Source organism: Rhinolophus hipposideros (genome assembly GCF_964194185.1).
Source record: "Rhinolophus hipposideros genome assembly, chromosome: 5".
NCBI lineage: Eukaryota > Metazoa > Chordata > Mammalia > Chiroptera > Rhinolophidae > Rhinolophus > Rhinolophus hipposideros.
Window position 1 is genome coordinate 39,326,092 of NC_138051.1, and position 16,155 is coordinate 39,342,246.

Consider the following 16,155-nt stretch of genomic DNA (forward strand, 5'->3'; position numbering starts at 1 on the left):
CGGACTTCCTGGAGAACTCCTACTTACTTGTCCTTCATGATTCAAAAGCCACTTCCTTCGGGAACCCTTCCAGACACCCCTAAAAATAAGGCTCTTTGTTCATTGTTCGCCAAAGGTGTCTCGCATTTTCTATGTGCCACGCAGTACATTCTATCCACTAGAATTTGTTTACATAACTATCTCCCAGTCTAAGACCCTGGAGAGCTGAGAAAGCATTCCGTTCGCCTTCTTTTCCTCTGCGTTCATCTCGCACAGTGCCTGGTACACGGTTTGCTCCCACTCAAGGTTTGTTACAAGAATACTTCCCACCTGAGGGCGGGACTCCAATTATCCCGTTAACCGGTGAGTACCTAAGCTCTCCGCCTGCGTGGCAGGGAGATTTAAACCCCCAGCGCCGTGATTGGCTCCAACTGCAGGGGTGTGTCCGCGCCTGCGGCGCTGGGCAAGTGCGCAGACGCGCGCCTGCGGCGCTGGGCGAGTGCGCAGACGCGCGCCGCCGACGCGCGCAGGCGCGAGAAGGGCACCGCTCCTAGTCTGGTCTGGTGGTGTCCGAGCTGCGGTGGCCGGCCGGAGAGGAGTGCCGGAACTGCTTGGTGGTGAGTCTCTAGGAGTTGGGCTAAGGGAGCTGACGGCGGTGAAGATTGGGATCATGTGCCAAGAAGAAAAAGTATATCGTGACGGTTGAAAAGTTGGTGGGGTCGGGCTTAAGGGGAAGAGTGGACGCTCTGGCCCATACTGGGCGGGGCGGGCCCGGAGCTAGGACGCGAGGCGCCGGGGGACTGTCGAGGGGCTGGCGGAGGGAGGCTGGTGGGATGGTGTTTCTCTGGAGCCGTCCTTGAAAGCAAGCTGAAGTAAGCTGTCAGTCCCTCACGGTGTTGCTGTGATAGGGGTTAATAGACTGTCTGGGAGCTACAGTGATCAGGTGACTCTGAACTAGCTGTTGGAAGAAGGGCTCTGAGGTTCACGGCATCGGAAAGTCCGTGCTGTCCAGGAAAGTCCATCATTACCGCACAGCGTTGCTGCAGACTCACGGAGAGAAGGATCGGTAAGACGAATTGCCCACTTCGGGGTCCGAGCAGTGGGGTGGGGGTGGAGGGGAAGTCCTGGAAAGTGCTGTTTCACCTCGTCCTCTTTATTGTCTGAAGTCACCACCGTGTTAGGAAAAGCACGTGATAGCAGAGGAAACCGAAAAAACATCAGAGTTGGGGAATATGACACGGGAGTATTATTTTGCCTTTTGCTAACTTGTCATCTCCTTCAGGGAGGAGGGAGGCGACTGGGAGAGCGACGTTTAGATACCGGCAGCGTCTGAAAATAATGTACCTTCTTAATAGCAGATATTTCAAGAATTAAGAAGGATATTACTCCACGTGTCTTTGTGCCCTAATGAGACCGCTTTTCAGATGTCCCAGTAAAATACTACTGCAGATACAGCCCAAGTAGAAATGGTTCTCTCACGCTCTTGCCTAGCCCATAAAATACCACACTTGAAATTCACGAGACATCATTAGCTAGAATACTTTGGGATCTAATCTTAAAATACCTCCTAGTAAAATTTTAAAAATAATATTTCTGCCACCAGCAAAATTGTTGCCTAAGCATCCAGTGATCATTTGTCATTCATTCTTTTGGCAAGAGATAATGAGAAAGAACACATTTATGTAAATATTAGCGAATATGAAAAAAAACACCTCTTCTCACAGTACCAAGCTCCTTTGACAGGTCATATGAAACCAAATAAAATGATCATATAACTTAGCCTACAGCTTAAGTACCGTGTTTCCCCCAAAATCAGATCTACCCCGAAAATAAGCCCCAGTTAAAAACCTCAGCCAGACGGATGCATTTAATATGTTATGTTTCAGAAGATGACATGACTGTATTTGAACAAATGTAGATTGTTGTCCATGAAAAAATAAGACATCCCCTGAAAATAAGCCCTAATGGAGCAAAAATTAATATGAGACCCGGTCTTTTTTGGGGGAAACAGTATTTATTTGTTTCTAGAGTTTTTTGTGTGTGTTTTTTTAGGTGTTTGTGGTATGTGGATATGAAGTAGACAATTGCTGTTAGTTACAGAATACAAATGACTGTGCCATTATTTTCTTAACAGTAGTACACTCTTTCCTATAAACAGTAGAATTTCTGTATGCAGTTTAGTGTTTGTTTCTAATTGAGCTTAAGCATAGTAACAAACGCACTTAAGTATAGGTCACGTATTTTCTCATCATTCAAAAACACAACCTTCAACCAAGAAGCAAGCAACCAAGAAGCCCTGGGACAGCTGTCAGTATTTCACTTACATGAAGCATACCACCATCATAAATTTTGTTTTTTAGAAGAGTATCTGTGTTATTTTACTTAGTATTTTTAATAGACTTTTTAAAAACATTACCGTCTTCCAAAGTGATAATCTGTGAAATGTTCGTTTTGATGTATTTTATATTTTTTTCTAGTACACATTATAGTAAATGCGTAACTATTAAATACATAACTGTTGCTTATATAATGGCTAAAATTATAGCTTGTTCTTGCTCCACACTTTGGAAAATACTGCTTTTGGGCCTAATCTACTCATTTTTAAGGTACAGTGATGATTGGACTACCTAAACTCTAAGGCCAGTGGACTTCAAAATGCTATGAGCCCTGTGATGGCCATTCCTGTTATGACACAATTCTAGCAAACTTATTTATTTGGTTTCACCAGATAACAATAGATTAGAATAGCAAAAGGGGAAAAGGATGTTTACGCTTTGACATTTCTGTGAAATCAGCTGCCCTTTTTTTTTTTCCCTTGTGATTAAGGCACTTTCTTTTCCTCCTTTGGTTCCTGTTTCTTAAACATTCTGGAAATCTGTTTCTTAGCTGTGTTTGTACTCTGCATTATGTATATATAAGTTAGTATTTACAATATATAATGTTGCTTGCACCAAAGAGTGCTGAACTTTTTATTCCAGTGCCATATTTTGTTTCGAGATCTGTCGATTGACAGAGGAGTAGATGACAAGGACTGATATATTCTTTGTCGTAGTGTGTAGTGATTTGAAATGGTGCCTCCAACAATTGGAGGAAGTGGATTGTGGAGCCAGGAAACAGCATATACTGTTCATTTTGTAATGTTGGGAGTGGAGGTGGTGTTCCATTTGCACTCCTTTAAATTCACTGATATTTTGGTTTCAATTTCAATTTAGGTTGTGTTGCTACTGAAATATAAAGTGCTAATCACTATATTTTTCTGGAATTCCCTCATCTTGTTGATTTTTGAGTTCTGTAACTTGGATTTAAAGTTTGTTTTAAATTTATTTTAACAAAGTTTTGACAATTGAGATTACCTTTAGATGGCCCCTTGCTGCTTGTAAAATAAAATCCAAACTTCTTGGTATAGTATACAAAGCTCTTCACAACCTGTCTCCTGTCTGACTTTAAAGCCACCCTGCCCCCTTTGTGAACACGCACGTGCGTGCACGTTATATTCCTGCATAACTAAGGCCTTACATTGTGGCACTTCTGTGATAGTCTAAAATCGCAATTTTTTTAGAGTTGATCATGCTTGGCTTTTGATTCCCAAATCAAAATCATGATAGATGTTTAATAATTATTATGAAAAATTATGATAGCTTTATTGAGCACTACATGACAGCCAAGGTTCTACATGCTTTGCATGAATTAACTCAGTCCTTATGACAGCATTTGAAGTAAGCATTATATTACCATTTAATGAGAAAACTGAATTGCAGAGAGGTTAAGTAAGCAACAGTCAGGATTTGAAACCATCATCCCTCCAAATATTGGGCACTTAACCACTACACTGTTTTGCCTTTTGTATAAACAAGAATGCCACTCTTAATCTACTGTGGGGGGATATTCTTTTCCAGAGACCTGAGTTCTTATGTTCTCCATCTGTGACATCTGACTCCTGATATCAGAATATATGAGATGCTAACCAGAAAGCCTCTAGGTGAACTTGGAATCAGACCCGAAATCTTGGGTGGTTTGGCAAGGTGAAGCCTTGCCAGTCATCCCCACCTTACACTTACTATTTCCCTGGCAGATACCATACTTATGTCTGCCAGATTGTATGTCTCTCTTTCCTGGAAAATGAGTGCTGCATTCTTGAGTCTCTTTATCTTTCATATAGATCATCCCTTTTCTGTTCCCACCGCCTTTCTTTCAGACAGGGTCAATATAATTGATTATAATCGCATCTAGATCTGCCTTTTCAGGATTATACCCTGGTCATTTAGAGTAAAATTGTGCAAGTTTCAAGGTTGACCAGGATTTGAAAGCTAGGTGTTGGACATCAAGCTATTAAAATATAATAGGTGCTTCTGTAAAACTGAAGTGTAATTTTGGTCTTTTGGGTTCATGGTTTTTGGTGGTACTTTCTCACTCAGCAGTATGATTTCTGTCTTGAATCATGTGTTTCAGTGCTCTTTGAAACCAAGATGTTTCATAGATATTAATCAGTGGTGCACTTATATTTACACTGTTTTGAGGCCTCGTCATAGAAGTAGAAAGGAAACTCGTGAGGAAGTAAAAGGAGGAAACTAGCCTTAACACAAATAAGACTCTCATCTCATCTCTATGCCTTCAGGAAGAATTAAATTTCCTAACCAGAGCATGGATTCTTTTTCGCTTAACCTAGAGTATTCGGAGTATTTTGAAATACCCTGCACCTGTACTTTTTGAGTATGTATGTGGATATTCTTCCTTCCGTATGTATGAACATTTTCAATGTTTCATATTAATGGAATCTAAAAGCAAAAAATATACTCCTGAAAAGAAACTAAATTCTTTCACCCATTAAGTGATGGTGCACATCTGAATTTCTACTTTGTTCTCTGTAATCTTTTCTAACATTCCTTCCATTCATTCTCCATTATTCGCCTTAGAGTCTTTAAGAAAGAGCTGCTTGGGTGTATTTTGCATATACTTGTACTTCATTAGGTGCCTAGAATGGCACCTAATAACTCATGACATGAGATACCAAGTGCGAGGTAAGGATGATTGGCAAGGCTTCATCCTGCCTGAATAAAATATTCAACATCCAAGTATTTGGGCTCTGATTCTAGGTTCACCTAGAAGCTTTCTGATTAGCTTCTCAAACATGGTAGCTTCTGCTACCAGGATTCAGATACCACAGATAAAGAACGTAACAACAGCATGAGTATAAATGCTCGGTTCGTTAATAATTGTCATTTCTTGAATCTTTATTCTGTGCTAGGCACTGTACTAAGCTATGTACATTAATGTACTAATTATGTACATTAACTAATTTATTTCTGAAACCCTGGGAGGTAGAACTGTGAACCTAAGGAATGAGGAAACTGAGACTTGAATAAGCCAAGTAAATTGCCTGGGTATCAGAGCTAGGATGAATTCAGGGTCTATCTGACCTCAGAGTCTTGTTTTTAACTGCTGCATACTGCTCACTCAACGCAATTTATTAAATTATTTCACCTTATCTAGAAGTAGTAAGCTTAGTCACAGGAGAACTAATAATTGAAATCATATTCAACTTAACTAGGAAGGTCTTGACGGTAGTTCAGATGGTGTTAGCCTTAGGCTAAGAAGACTTTAGTCTGGCAGAGAGCCAGAATTTATGTTCATAAAACAACTGAAAAACTGAGAAAAATGAAAACTGTATGTTTGGAGGCAGTGAGAAAGAGTGCTTTATTTTCTGTATCCTAATTACAGTGTATCATAAAATATACATTTCAAAAGAAAACTGATTAGTTTTCTTGATATCAAAATAGGTTCCCTTACTTGATAATAGATACTTGAATAATGTTTGGAATGAATTAGAGGGATGTCTTCTAGGACTAGTGTCCCTTTCTGCCAAGCCTGAAGATGGGCAGAGTGCTGACTCCTCAGTGTTCTTCATCCGTCAGCAAAAGGGAGTTTTTAACTCTCTTGGGGCGGTCACCATAGCGAGGTGGTAGTTTTCACCACATTCTCTTCTGACACCCCTGGCCTGTCATTTCTCTCTTCAGTTGGTCTCTTGTCTGGCTTGCTTTCCTAAGACCACGGGCCTCTGCGACTGCTTTCTCTTCCTCAGCTACCATCGAGTCTGTTACAAGAAGGCCCCCAACCCCTACTTTCCTGCTGCCAGTAAGGCTTGTGTATTATAAAAAGAACCTAAGAGCCAGAAGAGTTGCATTTTAATCTCTTAGCATAAAGAAGTTAGACTGACTAGATGATCTGAGGTTTATTTCTTTTCAGAGACAATTCTCTGAGATGAGGATTAAACAGAAACATTGTTCCCAGATAATTGGTTAATTAAGCAGAAATCTCTACAGACTAGTATTCTCCAAATGGTGTTTCATGGAACCCTGGTTCTTTGGGATTAATAAATATTTTGGAAGGAAGGATTTTAGGGCCATCTACATTTGATTGGGATAGCCGTAGTTAAGCAGATTTCTTCACTGCTTCAGGACTTACGATTGTCAATCACGAATTTAATTATCCAGCCACTCCACAATGTGAGGATAAATATAAAAACTAGGATATGGGAGGTATAAGAGCTAAATATCTTCATTGTAGAAAGTCAATGAATCATATCCAAAATTGAAATATCAAGAAACAACACTATAAGCATGTGATTTAGAAATGTGGGATTATAAACACTGGAACAACTGTTGAAATTTTTGCCTCTGGGATCCTGGGAGCAGGAATTGGTTTGCCTTGAAGAAGGGCGAAGGAATGCTAATTACTACTGTAGAGCGATTTGACTTCTTAAACCACGTATTATATATACTTGGTTAAAATTAAATATGGAAGAATATAAAATCAGAAATATTTTTTACTGGCTGCATAACATTCTATCACGTAGTTATGCCACAATTATTCAGTCAAATCCTCGATCATTGTTTATTTATATCACTTCAATTTTTTTAACATTATAAATAATACTGAGACTAAAGTATTTTTGTCTGTATCTGTGATTTTCTTCTAGATTGCTTTTCTTCTAGGTTGATAAAAGTGGGAAAAGGCCAGAGTGGGAATATTTAAAATTTTCTTGTGTGTATTACATTATCTTTTGAAAGTTTTGATTTTTAAAAATCAGTATTTTTTTATACCCATCCCCTGGCAACCACTAATCTACTTTCTGTCTCTTTAGATTTGCCTCTTCTGGCCATTTCATATAACATGGGCCCTTTGGTATCTGGCTTTGTTCACTTACTATAATGCTTTCAAGACTCATACATGTTATAATATGTAACATTACTTTATATGGCTGAATGATATTCCATTGTATGGAAATTTGGGTTTTTTCCTACTTTCTGGCTCTTGCGAATAATGCTGCTTTGAACACTCGTGTACAAGTTTTTGTGTGGACATATGTTTTCATTTCTCTAATATACCTAAGAATGGAGTTGCTGGGTCATATGGTAATTCTGTTTAACTTTTTGAAGCCTAAGGTCTGGTCTTCCGTAGTTAAATACTACATTTTCCCTCCATTAGGTACCAAAATTATAACAGGGATAGGATATCATTCATTAGTGCTTGTCTACATTTAAAAAAATATATCTAAAACAATGGTTTTCAACCTTGGCTACACATTGGAATTACCTGTGGAGCTTTAAAAAAAAGCGACTGATGTCTGGCTTCCACTCCCAGGGAGTATAATTTAATTAGTCTGGGGTACAGCATGGGTCGCCAGATTTATAAAGGCTCATCAGATGATTATAGTGTGTAGCCAGGGTTGGGAACTACTGCTCTAAAATGTGCTCTAAGCCTGGGTGCTACTGGAAAAGCAGAAGGCAAAGATTTCATGTGTATACTTTTTTGGGGGCAAAGCTGCTACAGATTTGAATGACTTAATAATGTGGCTCTCTCCCCTCCTCCTTTTCATATGTGTAATAGTAATTGAAAGCACATTCTCTGGGGCATTCTGCCTGGGTTTGATCCTGACTCTACTGGGTGACTTTGCAAAAGTTGCTTAACCTCACCATTCCTTAGTTTCTGCATCTGTAAAATATGGAATTAAATAGTGTCTATTATGGTCTGAATGTTTGTGTGTCATTCCCTGCCCCCATTCATATGTTGAGATTCTCGTGCCCAGATGTGATGGTATTAGTAGGTGTGGACTTTGGAATGTGTTTAAGCCATGAGGGTGGAGCCCTCATTAGTGGGACTAGTGTCAGATAAAAGAGGCTCCGGAGAGCTCCTGGCCTCTTCCACTATGGGAGGATGCAGTGAGAAGGCACCAGCTTTAAATTAGAAAGGGTTGTGGGGAGGATGAAGAGGGTAAAGGGGGTCAAATATATGCAGATGGAAGGAGACTATGGATTTTGGGTGGTGAGCACACAGTGCAGTATACAGATGTGTATTATAGAATTGTACACTTGAAACTTACGTAATGTTATTAACCAATGTCACTCCAATAAATTTAACTTAAAGAAAATTAGAAAGGAGGAACATGGCCAATGCTGACACTTTGATCTTGGACTTCCAGCCTCCAGTACTGAGAAATAGATTTATATTATTTATTAACTGTCCAGTGGTATTTTGTTATAGCAGCCTGAATAGACTGAGAGTGTTGCAAGGATTAAATGAATGTGTGTATGTGTATATTTACATATCTTTATATTTCTTAGACCAGTGTCTTGCATGTATAGTGCTTTATAAGTATTAACTGTTATAGTTGTTACTGTGATTCTTAATCCCCTACCCACTATCTAGACTTTCAAAATGGTGAGTAAACACTATTAAAAAGTTAGCTGCCATTTTTAAAAACTTTTGTATATGTTTGAATTTTTTCATAATAAAAAGTGGAGAAAGTAGTATAATGACCCTCCATGTATTATTCACCCAGTTTCAACAGTCGTGGCCAATCTTGTTTCCACTATACTCCCACCCATTTCCCCACCCTAAAATTATTTTAAAGCAAATCCTACAGACGACTGTTTAAATGGCTTCTAATTTCATACATTTGCTTTGAATCCTGAGGGTACTGATTGTTGGAAAGATGGTTAGAGAAAGAGGATACAGTAGAGGTGAGCGGCCGTGACAGGAGATTGTACGCCAAGATGGAGTATAGCCGTCTCTACTGCTTCTGGGGTCCTTTGCTTCCTTATGGGATACTCTTTTATGCACGTCTTAGTGTTTTGCAATGGAAGTGCTAAGAACTTAGTCAGAACCCATTCCTGCCGCCTCCTGTGAGTATGTTTCCCAGCCAAACCGTGGCAAAGGCCTTTCCTGAAAACATCTGTTAGCAGAACATTTAAGACAAATTGTTCTCTTGCATTATTTCTATACTTTTATGGTTTGGAACGATGATCATCTGTTAGTGGATGGTGGTGTTTCTGCAAACTGTGAACATGTGTCAACTGGAAGATCTTTCTCAAGAGAGGCCAAGAATTGGTTTTATGCTTACAGATTAGGGTCTAGAATTTATTTATTGTCTTCGTTATCTCCAGTCTTATAAATCGGTTTTCTTGGTTGTCGTAAGCTATCATTTTATGATGAAAGTAAATGTATGAAATTTAGAAGTTATATAACTACTATTTGGAAAATTGCGAAAAGAAGAAAAATCACTTTTAATTCTGGCCATTGGTTATATTTTGCTGATTCTCTTCCAAACTTTTTCTACCCATATTTTTACCCTAGGCAATTGTAGCATATATTTTGATTTTTTTAAAGTCTTACTTTGTTCACTTTGTATACTTACCTTCATAACCTAAACCCTTATATGTGGTTTGTGTTTGTCTGCCTCAGCCAGAGAAAAAAGGACTATTTAAGGGCAGTCTTTAATTTTTTACACATGCAAAGCTATATATATTTATTTAGATAAGTACCTATCAACCGGAAACTTGGTGTAGTTTGAACCTGTTTAATATCTGTCTCAACATGCGCAGACTCATGACCGGCATGAAAATAGTGCAGATGTATCGCCTATGCAGACAGTGTCATCAATTTGAATGTTCAAATTTCTCCTTTTCAATGGCATTTACATAGATGTCACTCATATCTAACATTGTTGCTTTACTTTTGTTTTGCCTACGATTTCTATCTGCTTCCCTCATAATATTAAAATAATGGCCAACAGTTGCATACCGGCCTTGCCTCAGGAACTGTGCTAAGCACTTTGTATGCCTCATCTTTGTCAATCCTCACTAAAAAAGCCCATGGAATAGATTCTGTTATCTTTGTTTTACAAACACAGAAACTGAGTTTTAGTGGGGTTAGGTAACTTGCCCAAAGTCCTAGGACAAATACATTTTGGGGCCAGAATTTAAATGCTGGAGCTCCCCCTACTCACCACTATGCTAGCCGTCTATGAACAGAAGTTACCATTTGTTGTAAATTCATTGGTTACCGTGAAAAGCGCCAATTTTATCAAACAGTTAAGAATACGGTGATTGGCTGGTCAGCCCAGTTGCTTAGAGCCTGGTGCTGATAACACCAAGGTTGCCTCATGGGCCACTGTGAGCTGCGCCCTCCTTAAAAATAAAAATAAAGTAGTAATTATTTTTAAAAAAACAGCGATAAATTATGAGTGTAACTTATAGAGCAACTTATATTGTGATTAACTTTTGTTTTAAGAGAAAGAATAAGGCAGGAAACTCACTTGGTAGAATATTTTAATGCAAAATCCTTGCTTTCCAGTATAAAATTAATTATTTTATAAAATCATTCTTATATTGGTCTTGGCAGGACACTGGAATAGTGATTTAAAGTGTTGTTTCTTCCGTTACTTCCTGAGTCTGTATCCATTTTTTTTCAATGAAGACATACAGATCTCCTGTTGTTAAGTTCTAAAACCCTTTTGTCTTTGTATTCCTAAGACTTTTTTTCTTTGTATTCCTTCTTCCCAATAGTCTCTTCACTTTCTAAATTAATGTAGATTGTTTCAGTTTCTAAATTATAAAACAGCTGAAAACCACGATTACTCTGGTCTTTCTAGTTCATCCATTTAACTGTCTGAGTGTGTGGAAGAGATAAGATTTCATGGTTCTATGATAGAAGCCATCTGGAATTTTGAAATGAGCCACCAGGAAGCATGCTTAGCCTATTTTCTGATATTTAGCAGTTCTTATATCATCTTATTTGTTAAGAGGAGGTGAATCCAGCAGTAAGACTGTTTATCAGACCATGAGCTATCCTTCGTTTCAGAGTAGATCCATACTTGGCCATGAAGTCTGTTCTTTACTGACTCAGTCACCTTGGGCAAATTACTTACCTAAACTGAGCCTTAGTTTCCCCATCTATAAAGTGGTATAACAGAGGTAATGACAGACTTACTATATACTCAGTAGGGTATATGACATATAGTAGGTACTCAATGAACATTTCCTCCTTATTCCCCCCAAGGTTTATAATAGAAAAGAAATTAAGAGTAAATTAGGAGTCTTCTAGTAAGCTCAAATGGACCATAGTAAGGGAGACAAGGTGTGAAAGCGCTGGGAAAAATTCTTTTCCTTTCAAAGGCACACACAGTATAGTATATTAAGTTCCTGGGGCATTGGAAAAATGACACACATTTAATCTATTAGGTTATATATACCTATGAAAACTGAGTTTAATGGGATCTTTGTGTCAAGTGATATTTTGTTTTCCATCCCCTCCCCCTCCTCTAGTTCTCTTTACTCCAACATTCTGGATAGCCTTTTCCTGATTCCATGAGAAAAACTACTGGAGATAATAAATATGAGTAAAGCTATATAGCTAATTCTAGATTGTACTCTGCCTGACACTTCTGAGCAGTTTAGTAAAGGCTGACAGCCTTGGGAGTATTCTTTCTTTTTGTCCTTCCCCTTACAATTCTGCGTTGTCTCTCTTACTCCCATGTACTATAATCATGTGCTCAACACCCTTGAGAATCTGGATTAGAGAAGTTTTAGGCAGCTGTGTCCAGATGTCAGCGTGCCAAACATGTGAGAACTTGACAGAAGTCTGTTTCTTGTCTTGTGTGTCATCTGCTCAGGGAAGAAAAAATGAAGTACTAGGCAGCACTTAGGGTTCACTGAAAGGATGTGTTCTTCAAAACCACCCCGTTGCCATGCCAGGAGTGACTCTTCATACCCACCTCTCAACTACATCTGCTCTTTTTTTTTTTTTAATTCGTTTCAGGTGCACAAGACAAAGTAATACTTAGATGTTTATCATTTATATGTATCTGCTCTTTTTGATAATTAGAAAGCAGAACTCCTGGAATCTTATTTTACTATAATATAAGACAATATAATAATAAGACCCGGTCTTATATTAAATTTTGGTCCAAAAGACGCATTAGAGCTGATTGTCTGGCTAGGTTTTATTTTCAGGGAAACACGTATTGTAGGAGAATAATTATTCCGTTTCTTAAGGACTTCACTAAAACAACAAACAATACAGTAATTGGAAAAGGAGAGTCTACTGTTAATAAAAACCTTAATTCTTTTCTGGGCTCTTTGTATCAGTATTACCCTTGTCTTGTTAAGAATGAAAATATTTCATTTTCTCCAATAAGTAGCCTGGACAACTGGCACATTTTTAGAATGTTTTCTGTGTTCTTCAGAAACATGACTTTGAATTTTGTTACATTACTAATGGAATACTGCCTAACAGCCCTCTTCACCTTATTGCTTTTCCATAATCAATGTACAATGTACAACCAGAAATTCATTTAATAGTCTCTTAAAGCTTGTCTTCCAGTAATGCCTTTCTTCTTAAAGTAAAGGGACCATTGTCCTGTTAGAAACAGCACTTTACTAGAAGTCTTGAAACCTGAGATACAGGTTCATCTCTGGTACTAGCATTTAAGCATCCATTTACCCTCTCTCAGCATTAATTCTTCACCTGTGATATAGATAGATAAATAGGTGGATGGATATATGGATGGATGGATGGATGGATGGATGGATGGATGGATGGACGGACGGACTCCTTTATTCCGTTTTCCAGATAAATATCCTGAATCCCAAAAGTCCACACACACTGCTCAAACAAACTTGTTTTATATATCCTTATTCTTACAGAACATCCACACTTCAGTTTCTGTGCCTATCAAGAGTTTTAATTCATCATGGATAACCTATCAGCAGAAGAAATTCAGTTGAGAGCTCACCAGGTTACTGATGAGGTAAACGTTTTATTTAGAATAAGTAACTAATTCTCTTTCAGTTTCGCAGTGAAACAGTAAGAGGACCTTCTTAGAAGACCATTTTGGCCTCTCCTAGTCCCTTTATATCAAAGTGCATTTGTCCTAGAATGTCATTACTAGCTCATTTTTTTCAACTCACCAAAAAACTGAATAAAACAATTTGTGTGATTTTTTTTTTTTAAAAGATAATCATTACTTAACAGTTACTTAGAATAAAGATACTCTAGATCTAAGGAATTCTGGACATTTAACAGAACTTTCTAATATCTGTGTAGTATACCTAGATTTCTGCTTACATTCAAGTTTTATAAACTTAACCCTCCAGATTTTCTTTTAAGGAGTATCTTGTAGGAAGAAAACTGAAATTATAGTGATCAACTTTCTGGGTTTTTTTTTGTTTTTAAGGGAGGAATTGATGTATTGGCAGCCTTTAAAAATAGAGTAGCATTATGAATATGGCCCGTGGTGAGATTTTTCTTTTTTTTCTACATGTTTTAAAATGCTAAAACTTTTGTGTTTTTTTCTAGTCTCTGGAAAGTACAAGGAGAATCCTGGGTTTAGCCATTGAGGTAAGAGTGTATTTAATTATCAAGTTAAATATAGAAACTGTATAGAAGAGATCCTGATAGTACAAGCTAGAATTGATATTAAGAGTCAGAAGGGTATTGTTTCAATAACCTTTATTATTTGAAACCAGCAATTGATGAAATTGTCAAACCATTCACTTCACTAACGGCCTTTTTTGTTTTTCCCATTGACAGTATTAGAATATGACAGGGAAGATCAATGCACCATAAGTTTGTGCCTTATTTATTTTTTATTTTTTTGGTGGTGGGGGGTTAGTATGTTAAAGTGTGTTGATTTGGAGATATTAATTTTCTCTAGCTCTACTACTCTGAGAACTTTGGTTTCTAAACGATTCTTTCCTGCTATGTCAGGCCTCATAGTTTTTGTTTCTGTCATTTTTGCTATGTTTTGTTGTACTGTCAGTTCTTTTTCCTTTTTTCAGTCTCAGGATGCAGGAATCAAGACTATTACTATGCTGGATGAACAAGGGGGTGAGTTGCAGTTATTCACAGAAACTATTGATTTGACTTACCCTGCCAGAAAGCCCTTTTAAATCAGCCATATATAAAAATATCAAATCAGCCTTTGGGAGTGCTTTCCCTGTGTAAGATAAGAGTGATTTGTTTACTTCTTCTGATTTGAATTCTGTCATGTTTATTGTCTGTTAGAGGTGAGGGCAACAATGTCCATTTGTACCCCAGGTATCTGCTAGGTGGTAGGAGTTATTGTATGCATTGTTCATATGTATATGAAACATGATGATATTATTGCATCCTTCTCAGAAATCGAGTCCTTAAATAGGTGCACTTGGAAACATTCTGTTTGAGTTAGCCCTGAGCAATCTGGTTTTTATGAGTCTTATGACAGCCCTCTGGTTTTGAGCCTCTTCACTGATAGAAATGCTGGGGATCTGGTTTGGTCACAGTGCACTTTATAATAGTTATTTAGCATTGTAAAGGTAACATGAAATGTAACTTCCACAACTTATTCTCAGAACAACTAAACCGCATAGAAGAAGGCATGGACCAAATAAATAAAGACATGAAAGAAGCAGAGAAGACTTTAACAGAACTCAACAAGTGCTGTGGCCTTTGTGTCTGCCCATGTAATAGGTGAGTTGGTAAATCAGGACCTTTAAAAAATTAAAGTGAAAGCATCCTCCCTCCCAGCCTCCCAATAAGGTCAGAGGTGTGACTGGGCCTATATAAGGAACTTTGTTACATCAACTTAAACTAGTTCTCCTTTAGGCCGATCAAGCTTTTCATGTAAGTGGATAGATTCACTGAAAATTTAATAAAGTTGATCAATTCTTGGATCAAGTCCCAATTTTATTTTTTAGTAATATATGAAAAGGTTAGGAAATATACATCTGGATAATACAGAGCAGGATGGAATTAGTGTCTTTTCTTTTCAAATAAGGGGTATTAACAAAAATATATATTCTGTGGTAGGCACACGAGGGATGGCCAAGGGAGTAAGGCCTTGGATTTTGTCTTCAGAAGACTTACCATGTGGTTGGATATGTGAGGAGGAATAGCAAAAAAGTAAAAGTATATGAGTCTAGTCGAGATCACGTGGTATTGACTAAAACTAAGGGTACAGAACTAATAAAGGTTATTTGGAGAACGTCTTACAGGAGAGGCAAGACTTGAGTTGGGCTCTGAGTGATTAGAAGGCTTTGGATGGATGTGGAAGAACTGGGAGGGCATTTCCTATGGAAGATTTAATGTGAACAAACATTACAGATGAGCTCGCCTTAACTGAGCTGCATAATTCATATAGATGAGAAGTGGTAACTAAGACATAGGTAGGCAGTGGAGGAACTTGAATGCCAGACTAAGGAGTTAATGGTTTGGAATGGAGTATATAACTACACACCAGGAGACTAGTCAGAAACCTTTTGTAATCTAGGCCTGTGAGGGTAAGACCTTATCATTGAGATAAGAGGAAAATGTAAGTCAGAGTGAATTCATTTTAAATCAGCTAATTGTATATCACGCATGCAGAAGGAAAAATATCAAAGAAGACTCTGAAGATTTGAAGTCTCAGTAAACTAGGAAATGAAAAGTCTTCAAAATGTATATAGTGTATGAAGTTATGCTCGACAGAAAGGAATTCATTCTTCTTGGTGACTCAATTTTGAATATTTAAATTATCTGCTTATTCTAGGGTAAAATTCATGGTGTCAAACACCATGGTGTTGACAAATATTGTATTATTCAGACCAAGCTTGAAACCGGACGCCAAACAAGTCCTGGGCTCGTGCGGCCTGCGCCACTCAGCCAATAGACCGACACTGGAGTTGGGTCATAGAATAAACGTTTATTATCAGAGCACCAGTGGTCTGAGAAGGCAGCAGATTAACACACCTACAAAAGCTGCCTTCACATTCTCAGTCCAGCTGGGGAAATTTGGGCGTTCCTCCAGAGGCTACGAAATAGTTTCAGAGGTCTGCTTGGAGCCTTCCCTCTGGCCACATGATTCTGTGGTGGAGATGGGAA

General features: G+C 38.1%; 2 protein-coding genes across 15 annotated transcripts in view; one reads left to right on the forward strand and one right to left on the reverse strand.

Annotated features, from left to right (window-relative positions):
* Positions 1-398, reverse strand: part of ZNF106 (zinc finger protein 106) — a 59,483-nt gene extending 59,085 nt beyond the window's left edge. Inside the window, exon 1 of one of the 2 annotated variants that reach the window (XM_081049221.1) lies at positions 28-398. The gene's annotated coding sequence lies outside the window, so the exon portion shown is untranslated. The remainder of the gene's footprint in view (positions 1-27) is intronic. The other variant, XM_081049223.1, reaches the window with a different exon arrangement.
* Positions 399-492: 94 nt separating this feature from the next.
* The window catches only part of SNAP23 (synaptosome associated protein 23), a gene marked incomplete at its 3' end in the record, with an annotated part of 31,364 nt that continues 15,701 nt past the window's right edge, over positions 493-16,155 (forward strand). For 3 of the 13 annotated variants that reach the window (XM_081048787.1, XM_081048793.1, XM_081048792.1), the window contains exons 1-2: positions 13,881-14,145; positions 14,649-14,766. In XM_081048787.1, coding sequence (XP_080904913.1) covers positions 13,932-14,145; positions 14,649-14,766 — 332 coding nt within the window. In that variant the 5' untranslated portion in view covers positions 13,881-13,931. Of the gene's footprint in view, positions 597-887; positions 1,046-12,962; positions 13,067-13,614; positions 13,657-13,880; positions 14,146-14,648; positions 14,767-16,155 lie in introns of those variants that run through there. The other 10 variants (XM_081048796.1, XM_081048799.1, XM_081048790.1 and 7 more) reach the window with 8 other exon arrangements.